This window comes from Apteryx mantelli, chromosome 7 (assembly GCF_036417845.1).
Source record: "Apteryx mantelli isolate bAptMan1 chromosome 7, bAptMan1.hap1, whole genome shotgun sequence".
Lineage (NCBI taxonomy): Eukaryota > Metazoa > Chordata > Aves > Apterygiformes > Apterygidae > Apteryx > Apteryx mantelli.
In genome coordinates this window covers 27927549-27940585 of record NC_089984.1, presented here as the reverse complement: position 1 = coordinate 27940585, position 13037 = coordinate 27927549, and the positions used below count along the sequence as shown (strand labels likewise).

Below are 13037 nucleotides of genomic sequence, written 5' to 3'. Positions count from 1 at the left end.
GCACTAAAGTTTTTCATTCATGCCTAAGCCTATACCATTATCTACTTGGCAAACGTGGTTCAGCCATTCACCCTATTTGTAGATCATTCTACAGAGAACTCATTGTTTTGTGATAGATTTCTTAAAAAAAGCACGTTATAACTGTCCCTTGATTTCACGAATCAGTTCTGACTTTTTCTTTGGAATGTGTAGCAATTTTTATGTCCGTCTTCCCATTATTAATCATAACACTGTCTCCATGTAAACATCAACATCTTCACTGAAGTTAAATAAAAAATGTATTAGCTGAATTTTCCCTTGTTTATCTCTACCTGAACCTTCCTATGTAGCAGCTCTACTTCTTTTATTTTTCTTTTTATATAAAAGCCTGAAGAACTTACTGCTGTATGTCTAGTATTTCAGCAATCAGTTTCCACCCATTTCTTGATACATAAAACAGTATTTTGATTTATTTATCAGTGCTCTTCTTTTTATAGGCTTTCTGATAATACTCAATATCCTCTCTGAGCCAGTTCTCCCTCTTACTTGATCTTGTTAGTACAATTAACTTTGTTAACTAATTTCCTGAGTGTACTAAGTTTTCAATTTGAAATAAAAAATCCTAATGTAGAGACCAGTTTTATTTTTACATTTGATAAAAATGGGGTAACTGGTAATCAGATTTTCTAAGCTTATTTTATATTACCACCTTTTCTAAACTTTCCACATTATTTGCTAAATCTAACACTCAAAGCCTGACTTTTAAATGATTCTAGAATAACTAGATAACTTTCTAGCTAACTTCTAGATAACTTTCTCAATAATTAGTGAGAGCTTTAAAAACACATTATCATAGTTTTGTACCTTTTCAGACAATCGTCTGTATTTCTTGTTGATGCCGTATTTTCACTATGCATTACAGCAGCATTTATTCCTGGCCAGGATAAAGATATCTTGAACCCTGTGCTTAGGTTTCCAGATATTGAGATGGATGTGGACTGCATTCATATTTTTCATGCCTGCTTTGCAGCATTACTACATAATGACTTTATCACATAATAATCCCAACATACATAGCAATTCCATCTCTACAGCTTCACGATTTTATGTTGCATTTTTGGTGGTACCTCATCATTTCTCTCTAGGTATCTATATGAGTTTTGCTTTTTTCTTGCCAGTCATCCCTGAGCCTTTCCAGACTTATGTTTAAATAGCATTTTAAATGGGGTAGTTTAACTGTGACAAATCAGGACAAATTTATGTAGATAAGTTAACATGGCTGGGAATCTCCATATGCTTTCCTTGCTTTGTATCCTCCCATTTAAGAAAAGCAATCCTACCTTTTTTATGACCTGTAAACTGCTTTGTCACTGAGTATGTGTCTTATGTAACTATATTTCTTAAAAATGACATTTTTTCTATTCCTTTTATAGATCCTTCCTTTGGCTTTCTCCCAGACATTCTAAATTTTTGTTTTGTTTTTTTTTTATATATTTTTTGTTCCAAAAGAAGAGATCAGTACTTAGAGCTAACCTAAGGCCTCACCGGGTTGGGCTAAATGCCTCTCCGTTGTACAGTTGTGCACTTTTTTATTGCCTTCACCACCAAACCTTTGACATGAGTTCCAAGCCAACCTCTGCAGTTGCTTCTGGGGAGAAGCTGTCTTGTTTGAGGGCCTTGTTAACACCTATTGCATGTGTGTAGTTTATTTGCTTGATTTTATTGTGATGACCAAGCTGTTAACTCAGCCAGTGCTTGTTCAGTAGTATCAGTTATTACTAGCAGAGTTTAGTTTCTACTTTTTCCTTACTGGTACTGTATCTTTATCTAGTGTGTGCATTTTTTGGCAACAGTCTTGGATCTTTAACAATATAATGTATAATGTCCTTAATGCACTTGAATCTGTTAAATACCTCATCAGATTCTTTAAAATTTGGAAGGGGTGAAGCTGCTTTTTCCAGTTCTCTGCCAGGTGTTCAGGTGATTTCATTTACTCCCTTTTCTACCCCTCTATTTTTCTTCTAAACTCATGTTAAGGTAGTTTTTTAAGTTAAGGAAATTACCTATTGGAAAAAATATACCCTACGACTGTTCTGAGGACTCCAATGGCTTAATGTCTTTGAATCGAGATTGATGCTTTTCTAAGAAATATATTTTATCTCAAACAGAAATACTGTCCTTGAACTCAGAACCAATCTAGTATTAAAGCAGAAGCAAGAAAGCACTCCTGAAAATAATTTGATTTATGTCATTCTGCACTGTTACCAAGTAACTTCCTTGATAATGATTGTCTGATAATGGGTGTATTCTCTCAATATTATGCTAAATTTTAGGCAAGTAGAACAGGACAATCAGGAAGCAATGTTGAAAATAAGAGGAGGTCTCTTAAAGGGTTGTGAAACTAGAAGGGCCAACCTATCGCAAAGGCACCTAAGGCTAGAGGCTGTCCTTCCTAAACACTTACAAGCTCCTTGTAAATGCTAGCATTGACTATAAGGAGTGGACCGCAAACCAGAATAAAATTGCCTAGGGAAAAACTTCACTTTAAATCTTTCATTTTTCCCTTGAAACATTTTTAATAAGGGTCACACATGCATGAGCTGCAAAAATGTCAAGAGTCTGTAGCTCTCAATATCCTGAGGACCATTTCCTTCATAGAATGAGGTTTTCTGTTCAAATTTTAGACTTTGCGAATCCAGTCAGATTTATCTGTGCTCTCATGGTTCCTTTTCAGAAACACTGGAAACTGGCTTCTGTTCCACACACAAAAATTAGCTCTGAAAGGACAACAAGAAATGAAACTTCAGTTCTTATGGAGCTGGACTTTCCAATTTATGATTCAGTGTTCAGTATAACCTCTCATCTGGGTCTTTGGAAAGTTTCCTGGGTTTCAAGAAATCTTAGGAGCTGGGAGTCCTAGGAGTCTCCCAGAGACTCCCCAGAGCTATTTTACTGCTGATAAGCTCGTAACCCTAGTTACAGGTCACACAGCAAATTTTTGAATATCCAGGCAAGTGACATGGGAGATAACTGAGAGGTTTTGAAGTTTGCATCATTCCTATCATAAGTATGTCCAAATGGATGGGTTTCTGTGCATAGCTTCCATTTGAAAGAATTGGCATTTTCCAGCACAAAAATATTCTTTAGGAAAAATATTCCTTAGGATTATTTCCAGTAAGTTCAGGGCTTCCTTTTTTATAATGAATACCTGTCCAATCCAGTTAATAGGACTAAAAGTGGAATGGAGTCGTGAAGGGTTTATTGACAAACTGCTTTGAAAATGCTTACAGAATCTCTAAATCCTAACTAGGAAATTGCTGACACAAATTCTAAGCTTTTCATGGGAAAATGTGAGCTGCCGGTGCTCCTGTCATTGCAGAGCTGCAGATCCCGGGCAGGACACTAGCTGGTGGTTGTTTCTCCAGTCCTCTTTCTCCCCTCCTAGAGGTGGAGCAGCTTCCAGGGATGCTGCCCCTAACATGCTGAGAAACGTCTGTTGTTGTGTGACACGGTGGTATGGTGTCTGAATAAAATTTTAAAAAGACATTTTAATGAGGAATTTCAAACATCTGAAGAACAATCATTCATTCAAAAATTAATGTCACTGTTGTTGATAATAGTAATATTCAGTTTCCATATTGTTTTCATCTCTAGATTCAGGAATGCCTTGCAGAGGAAAATAAATACCATTACTTTTATTTCACCAAATAAAAGGGAAACTGAGGCAAGAGTGGTGAAGGGACTATATCACTGCATGTAAGATTAGCACTATCCAGGACTGAGCCTCCACTCAGGCTTCATCCATCCTATGCTGCAATAACAGGGATCACTTCATTGCTCAGATTCCTCTCCTGTGAATAATGACTAATGCTGTTGAAAAAAGGATTCTCACATATCTTAGATGTAAAAATTGTTCACAAATATTTATTCGTATATTTTAAACAGCATTGTGAATGTATGGGCACTTTCAATCTGTGCATTTTTCATGAATATCATAGCTCATAAGTTTGTTGGCAAGCATGGTGCTGTAGCAGACAGTTTAATTTTGAAGAATATTTATATAAAGCAAATATTCAGTGTGCAGTGAGTATTTTCACTTCATGTGTACACAAAGAACAGCCATGTCCCTTTGCCCTTCCCTCCCCCGGATAACCTGCACTCAAAAATTATTTCTTCTTGAAATATCAGATATACTTAGGATAGCATGCACAGTTTAACTGTAGCCCAGTAATTGACTGTGGACATTAATTAGCGAAGATTATTAAATGGTTAATTTTATGGATGTTAATGGCCTTGGTGAATTTTATGGAGAAAAACAGGAAAAAACCCTCTCATGAGGTCTAATGAGGAAGTCGTTTTCTATAAGTGTGTCCTTCTGCCATGCGGTTAGCTTCACGTAGCGTTGTTACACGTGTGAGACGTGCTCAGCCGGTCCGTGCTGAATCCCTTTGTAGCCTATATATATCTACGGCGTTTCTTCACTGTGTTTGACTTTGCCTCTATGAGAAGAAGCCGTAGCCGATGGATGAGCGCCGGGGTGCTGCAGCCACGATCCTTCCTCTGGCACCCTGCGGTTAAGGGCCTCCGTGTGGGCAGGGATGGGCGAAAGCAAGGAGGTGAGGCCGGAGGTGCCCGCGCTCCCCGCAGCCGTGCGACCTGCCGCCGCAAAGCCACGCTCTGCTTACGGTGTCTCCGCTTTTTGTTGGGGTATCAGAGACTCGCAGCAGGGAAGACATTTGAGAAACTGCAATGAATTAGACAATTTCGCCTCGTAGCAGAAGTGCTATAAACCCGTTGTGTTCCTCTGGCTTATTTAGGGCTGCTTTTGTCAAGTCACGGCACATAGTCGCTTATCCCAGTGCCTTTAGCTGTTGGTTTCATTATCATAAGCTTATTCAGATGCTTCTAGCTTTCTCTTTTTGTGTATAACAATTAATTTGTGTAATTTAATGTCATTGCTGTTGTTGCTGTTTCCAGCACAGAATAATAATAAAAATCCAACATAAACATAAAGTTGATCGTGCTATAACTTGTCTTGCACTCCTGTACCTCTGCAGAGTAGTCCTCAGTAGTGATTTGGAGTTTGACAAATTACACTGGTAAAAAATTTTATATCTACTTATTGATAACAATTTTACAGCTAAAATGGTATTATCAGAGGTTCAGATTGCACAGCTACTTTGGCATATCATACAGTGAAATGTGTCTTTTTCAGAAGTGTGAGATCAAGCTATTTATGACAGCTTTATAATCAGTGAATTAGGCAGTGGAAACTATCTAAAGACAAGTGCCTGATGGTTAGCTCGGTTATTTCCAGTGGAAACCTTCATAGCCATTTTAAAATCTGATGTAAAAAAAAACCCCTCCTGTTGCTATTTGCTGTTTTTCTCCTGAGAATTTTTAATAAGTGGCATCACCTAGATTGCATACGTAAGAGAAAAAGGGTGTTGGGGAATTTTTATTGTTAAAATCTCAAAACCTTTCCAAAACATACACGGTAACCCAGGGGAAACTGTGCACAAGCCTTCGTCTGCTTATTGAAGCAGCCCGGTGACATCACAGACTACTCAAGCTTTTCTGCCACATCTGTCGTGATGTCACTAGATGTCCCTAACATTTTTGGTAAACTTCTGGTTTTCTCACCTCTTTTGTCCCTTTTCTCTCTCACATGTGTATTTCTCCCAGCACACGCACATACATTAATGACATGTTTGTTTACATGGTGGAGAAGATTATTGTTTTTACCTCTCAAAGAGGTAGCGCGCATGTACTATGAGTAAACTGTGTGATAAGCTATGTAAATTATGTGCACAGAAGCTACACTTTGCCCTTGGGGATATGCAAATGAGAACATTTTACAGTTTGTTTGTTTTTAAATACATACACTTTTCACTTACGGGCTCAGGACAGACTCTTTCCCTGTTTATTTTCCCATTGCTCATCATTTGTTTTTTCTTGGAAATATCTCAGTCTTTAATGATTAGTTTGCTACTTTGGCAGGAAAAACCAATTGCATGATGAGTAAAGTCCTCAGAACATAACGTCTGGTGTATTATATAGATGTGCTGTAAGGGAATTATCTGCTTGTAAAAGGGTGTATAACGCACTCACAACTCAAAGCCATTATAGTGATCTGACAGTGTCCATTCATTTCCTCCTAGTGTTGTGTTGTTTTCTTCTACTGCATTAGTATTCATACTATTTTTAATCCTGCATTAGAAAAACACATAGTTAACTGATTTTCCATATATAAAGCCAGAAAAATGTGTTCATAAAATGTGCTGTTTGCTACATTTGTGGTTCTCCACTGATGTAATTTTTTTGTATTAATAAAATTATTTTAGTACTCTTTAAGTACCCTTTCGGAGAAATGTTTTAATGTAAGTTGTCTGATTCTGTTTTAAGTGAAGGAGAAAACCTGTTAGAGGTTGTCTCTTTAAATCAGATCTGCAGTGTTGATGGACCCTCTAGCAGGCACGGTAAGAACCATTCTCACCTCTGCAGCAGGGAGCTTGACCATATAGATTCACACATTCAATCAAACCTTTTCCCTTTTAATATGCACTGTACTATGCACTATTCCCATGGTTACAGCTCGTGCTTCTTTGGTTGCTTCCAGTCTGTTGGAAAAGGAAGGCAGCACACATTTCTTGTACAGGAGTTTAAAACATCATGAAAGCAACCCTGTTGTGATTTGCATTTTAAATGTTTCTTTTTTTTTTCTCATTGTACAGAATGCTGTAGCAGTAGCTTCAGTTCATTTGCCACAGTCTGTCTTCTCTCAGTCTTCAGCCTGGCAATCTGTTGATAACTCCACTTGCAAGCTACAGTTTATTGTCTTTCGGAATGGAAAACTCTTTCCTAGCACAGGAAACTCATCAAATCTTGCAGACGATGGGAAACGTAGGACGGTTGCCACACCAGCTGTTTTTGCTAAAATAGGTGAGGACTTGCTATGCATAATTTCCTTGAATCTGAAAGCTATGGTATACCTGATTATGTAGAGAATAGAGGAGTAGAGTGTACGGTATGCTGAGAGGCTGGGAACAGTCTCTCTCTTTAGCCCAAGTGTTTGGATTTATTCCTATCTGCATGATTTTATTCAAATTATTCTGCAAAGAAAGAAATGCAATTGCTGTATGACTAGAATGCAAATTTGGGATTACTATTTGTTGACAGTGTTTTTACAGATGCTTGTTTTTCAGAGCAAGGTGCTGTAGAAAAAAACCTTGGTATACTCTTTGGAATGAAAATTGCAATACTAACAACCTAGACACTGATGAAAATAAGATTGTTGAGGTGGGAGTAGTGCCCTGTTGCATGTATCAATGCTAACCGGTATACTTTCTGATATGATGGACCTAAAACAGGTGTTGTTAAAGGCTTTTGTCTAAATGTGATGGATCGTATATGCTAGTGAGTCATTATTTTGATTAATTATTCACCCAGGCAATTTTAATAATTTTATTTGAATTTGAATAGAGCTCACATTACTATTAACATTTTAAAAATGTTTAAATGTGACTTTCAAAGTGCAGAATTTTCTTAGCTATTAATTATATGATGAAACCGAGCCCTTTTTGCAGTTGCATGAGCAATAGTGTAACATTGGTCCTAATTTAAGAATCTAAAACAAAAAAAAATCAGCTTTGTGAAGGAGGATTAGATCACCTGGACACGTTATGAGACTGAAATGTGCATTCCGGTTTATTTAAACTATTGCAAACTTTTCTGAATGTGAACATTACCTTTGATTTTAACCATTAAGAGTGTGTATCTCTTGCTTTGTTTTCTGTAGTTCAGTACATTTGATCTCTTTACACAGCATGCATCAATAAAAGGTTTTCCACTCCATCTCTCTGATTCAGTTTGTTGCTTTTGCAGATGGGTGCAGTTTTGGAAACCTAACCAGCCCTATAACTATAGGGTTGAGGCACTTTGCACGGGGTATAGACCCCATTGCAGCCTTCTGGGATTTTGACCTTCTAGATGGACATGGAGGCTGGTGGGGAGAAGGGTGCCACATAATCAGTTCTGCAGGCAATATTACCACCATTCAGAGTACACACTTCAGTAACTTTGCAGTGCTAATGGTAAGTATATGACTTAGCAAATATACCTATCTCTCGCTCTCGCTCTCTTTTTCCAAACATATATATGCTCTTTTTACATGTACCCGTATCATTCTTATCTGTCAGTAACTGACCTTTCTTCTTCTATAATGTTTAATACAAGACAGTCTTAAAGAAAGTAAGTTATTTAACTGCTAGTAAGTGAATAAACCTGGTCAGTTCTACTATCCGGAGACTGGCCTAATCAAAAATGACATTAAATTCAGTCGTACAAGTGAAAGTTGCATCAAGGAATGATCAGTATATAGTGGTTATAAATTATAAGACAGGGTTTAAAAATGTATACTTCTGTGTGCTTTTACATCAGTACATCTCCGAGGCTGGTCTGCTTTTGTTCCTGCCCTGCACTGTGTTGATCATACTAATTAGTTGCAGGCATACCGCAATGTTGAATCATTTAATAAATGGAGAGGAATAACATCTTGTGCTCTTTTAAACAAGGACAGTGTTGTCCTTGTTGATCTTGTAGGAGTTTTAGTTTGCATACGGATGCTGATAGCCTTTTTTGCTAAATTGCTGCTCTTGAAGAAAAATATTTGTGTGCAGTGCTAACCCATCAGCCTGCCTTGATCTCTTCTCAGTCACACTTGCAGTTCACGTTGCAGCTGTTTAACTATCTTGCTTAGCAGAAAGTTACCTTCATGAGAGCAAAAAGATTATCTGTGCAATAATGGCACGCATTACTGTCCAGGGCATAAAGGAAAGCAAAAAAAAAAAATCCAAAGTTTGCAACAGATATCGGTGAGAAAATGTTTGCCCTATTAAAAATATTGATTATAAACCGATTGTAAAAAGATTGGCCAGATGCGTCCGCTTCATACCAGATTGATCCTAAATGCAGGTGCATGACTGCACTGTAGATGCTGCTTGTGTACATCACTGAAATGTGTATAGTTGAGTAAATACTGTATTGTGTGTGCGCGTGAGGGACAGCAAACACAGGCGCCAGGAATTGCGAGGACGTGTGCAGAGAATACCAAGCTGCTGCTGTCAGATGGAGCCCAGATGGCAGCCAATCGTGGCGCGCCGCTCTGACACCCACGAGTTAAATGCGGATATTATCGGGCGCTTCGTAAGAACTGATTTCCCTCTGACTTACTTCAAGGCTTTGTCACTCACGCCGGCATCGTTCAGGATTTAAGAGCCGTTCCCAAGATCTGATAGCATCAGACAAAAAACATCTTTTTACAGCTTCTATAAGTTCCCTTTTTTCCCCGGGCCTTTGTTTCCCCAAGTATGAAACATAATTGTGCCTTGAGGATGTTTTTCTAAATTTCTAAATTAAGGGAAGCACCTGTTGGCTTTGCAGGGGCCACACCCAAAATGGCTTCTGCCGCCGCCGCCGCCGCCCCTCGGGGCTCAGCCTGCTCTTCCTCAACTTTGTTGGTTATTAAATGTTAACTGATCTCATTTGCAAACAGCCAATTCCATGGTTTGGTTCTGCTTGCAAAAATCATCTGCTGACATAAGGGCTGCAGTTTGTTTTTAGTTTGAAAACTGAATGCAGGTTTATTTCTGATAAAATGCAACTGATTGGGTCTTCCGCAGCCCTAAAGGCAACTGAGGCTCCTTTTACTGCAGCTTTTTGTATCTGGTATGTAATGGTGTTTTAGGTCTTGTGGGTTTTTTCTTGCGGTAATTCAACTTTGCTTTTTTCTTGTGAGCATCTTTCATTTTTATCTGTGCAAGAAGAAAATCTTAGATTCACCCTTGCTTTGTTGTTGCTACAGTAGCCACAGTGCTAATGTGATATGTTCCCCAGCTCATGTTTCGCACTCACTTTATGAAAAGAGATGCCTGACCTTAAATCGTTATAATGCATACAAACATGTCTGCCAACAGCTGTCTTTCTAAACAGTTCGTGGAAAACTTTTGTAGTTTCATTATGTGCATCTGTTCTCATACAAGTGAGTACATTATTTGTTAATTGGTATTTTGTGGTGTAATGTCATGGACTTACTTTGTTTTATTTGGATTACACTTTTCTGGGCAGTTCCATTCTCATACGATAAAGGAAAAATATTTCATTGTTCTGCCTAGCCCTTACTTTATAATATGAATGATATGAAGTTCAGTATCTGCTGATATCACAGCTGAGTGGCTGATGCATTTTAAAATACTAACAAACTGACAGTAAATTCAAAATAGCAGTAGCTAATAGGTAGCCAGTGGAATTAGATACAATGTCATGATAAATGTTAATTTTTCTATCCGTATGATATAATCAAATATATTAAAGCATAAAAAATCATATTTGATTATTATATTGTGGGGTAATAGCCATAGACTGAAGTAATAGCTGTAAACTGAAGTGCAGCAATAAAACAAGAGTGAACCTGAAGGTTTTCATTGCTCTCGGAATACTGTATACCCAGCTACGGCACAAGAGGTAGGAGAAGCCTCAGTTAATCCAGCTGTTCATTGTATGGGTAGGACAGCGCATATCCTGATTCATCGTTGCTGTTCGTCATCTTTTTTAATATTAAGACAAAGTTCACTGAACTATTTTTATATGAGTTGTTTCTGCCCATGAACCAATAAAAGGCTTAAAATAAAGGTTTCATAGGATCCCTTTCAAGAAAGGCAGTAATCAAGGATTTATCAACTGCAATTGATAATTAATGAGCACGAGCATGCTTCAAGTGAGAAGATTCATGTTGAGCCATTTCTTTTCTCTCAGTGACAGTTGTTAAAGTGATGTCAATGAGAAAGAGTACAGTCTGGCCATTGAGTCAGGAAGGAGATACAAGGAGGTGTGTTATACTCTCACACTGCTCTGAGTTGGGCAAGTGGGTCGACTAAAAGAGTAGCTTCAGACAAAAGAGCATAACTTAGCATTGTCCTCTCCTGATCAGCTTTTGAATGGAAGGACCCAGGGGTGAGAGCAAATGCTATGAACTAACGCTCCTGAGTTTTATTCCTGCATTTTCCTTCGTTTACTGTGTGTTTAGACCATTCCTCGGCCTCAGCTTTTCCACTGTTACCTCTAGGTGAAAGAGAGACAGTCAAACTCTAGTTTCTTCTAGAGGTGGCCAAAGCCCTTGGGGTCTTGAACTATGAACCTCTGCAATATGTTTTTTTGATTTAGAGTAACATTACAAATCTGTTCTGAAGCTTTGGTGTATCCAGTTACCAATATCTGGTGTATAAGTACAGTGCATTTGTGCTCTTCTGTGAAATGAGCTATATATTAGTATTTTAAATCTTCAAAACAATGCTTCTATGTGTTATGACCAATGTAGTGGCCTGTAGCCATAGTACATATGACTAAAAGCCTACCTCTTCAGAAGTTAACAATATCCAATAGCAACATCTGAAATTCACATTAAATTTCAAAATTTGTTAAATACATTTTGACGTATGTTGACCTTTGTTCTTCCTTTCATTTTTCTTAGAACAGAGTGGCTATTCAATAGTGATGGATATTACTGATACTGTGCACAACATATCCTTTTCCCCCTCAGACTTCATTGTCTAGTAGTTTCCTCAAATTTAGCAAATAAACACAGGTACAATTCTTAAATTTGTCTCTGTATGCTAATTCTCAATTAAGAGAAAATGGATTAATAAACCTTGTTAGCATCTCTTTAATAAACTTGAATATAGGTCATACAAACATGAAATCATAAACAACTTTCCTATTTTTGTCACAGTTCAGTGCACCTCTTATTCAAAACAATGTCAGTGATTTTTCTTTTTGTCTTGTGAACGTAAAGAGTCATTCTTTGACTACAGTCAGTAGATAGTTATTTGAGATAATTAGGTCTGAGGAAGGAGACTGAGCTGACAAAAACGGAACAAATTTGAAATGTTTCTGGAAACAAACCTTGGAAAGATCTCTGTGAAAGAGAGATTGAGGAGAGGCAAGACAGTAGTAATGGGTCATGCTAAGAGAGCTGGAGGGTTCTTCTCTTACAGTTTTACAAGCATTCCCCGGATCTTTCATGTCTTTCCAAGAGGGAAAGATCGCAGGATCACAAAAGCTACTTTGTCAGTATTTTCAATGTGACTGGAGTCAAGTGCAAAATTCCTGAGCCCTGTTCATGACGTTTAGTTCTGAAAACAGATAGTCATCTAAACTTTCATAATTCAGGGCTTCTCCAAAAAAACCTGTCTGTCTAAACCTTTTGAAATTAATACATGAGTCAAGGAAATATTACAGAAACATTATTTAGAAGGTTGACATAATTATGGTATTTGATATTTTACTTACAGAGAACACAGGGTTTTCTCATAACAGACTGGAAAAGTGGTTCAATACTTTCAAAAATCAGGCTGCTTACAAAGAGGTAGGTTTAAGAGTGAACTTTTCAAAGCTTTTTTGTCTATAAACACTTGTCTTCACACCTAGAAATTAGAGCTTAGCAAAGTATGAGCACCAAAGACTAAGAATGTAAATGTCAAAGACTAGCCACTAACTAAACTAAAAGGTACAAGCCCATCTGGTGTACTGGGACCGGCAAAATGCCCTCGTAGGATTAACTTCGCTGCTTGTGCATTTGCAGAGATGCTGCTCAGTGTGAAGAACTAGTTGTCTTATCTCTGCCATCATTCAGAGACCTGATCAAGAGGCACATACTCTTCACCTGAGTCCTCAGCTGGCATGTACTGCTCACGTAACAGAGAATGCTTAGCACATATGGACAGTATTGAGCCAGCTACTTGGCAAAGGTCACTTTTATTTCAGAATATTCCTGATGGTGCTATCTTTTGTATAAAGCCTTGGGTTGCAGTACTCAGAGAGCAAGATCTGTCTTTCCTTTCTTCTTGGATTATATTTACTTTTTATTTAATGATACTAAATAATATATATATATATAATTCACTATGCAAAATGCATAAACTGGCTTGGCACTGGGAACCAAAATCCAGGTTCATCTGCTTTTAAATGCCCTAACTTTTTAAGAAATCAAGCCTCTGACTCAA

The 13037-nt window shown here is 37.8% G+C and overlaps 1 protein-coding gene across 4 annotated transcripts in view; it reads left to right on the top strand.

Moving 5' to 3' along the window:
- Positions 1-13037, top strand: part of LOC106494708 (adhesion G protein-coupled receptor A3) — a 288318-nt gene that overhangs the window by 224045 nt on the left and 51236 nt on the right. For all 4 annotated transcript variants that reach the window (XM_067300089.1, XM_067300088.1, XM_067300087.1 and 1 more), the window contains 2 exons: positions 6714-6921; positions 7864-8072. In XM_067300089.1, coding sequence (XP_067156190.1) covers positions 6714-6921; positions 7864-8072 — 417 coding nt within the window. The remainder of the gene's footprint in view (positions 1-6713; positions 6922-7863; positions 8073-13037) is intronic.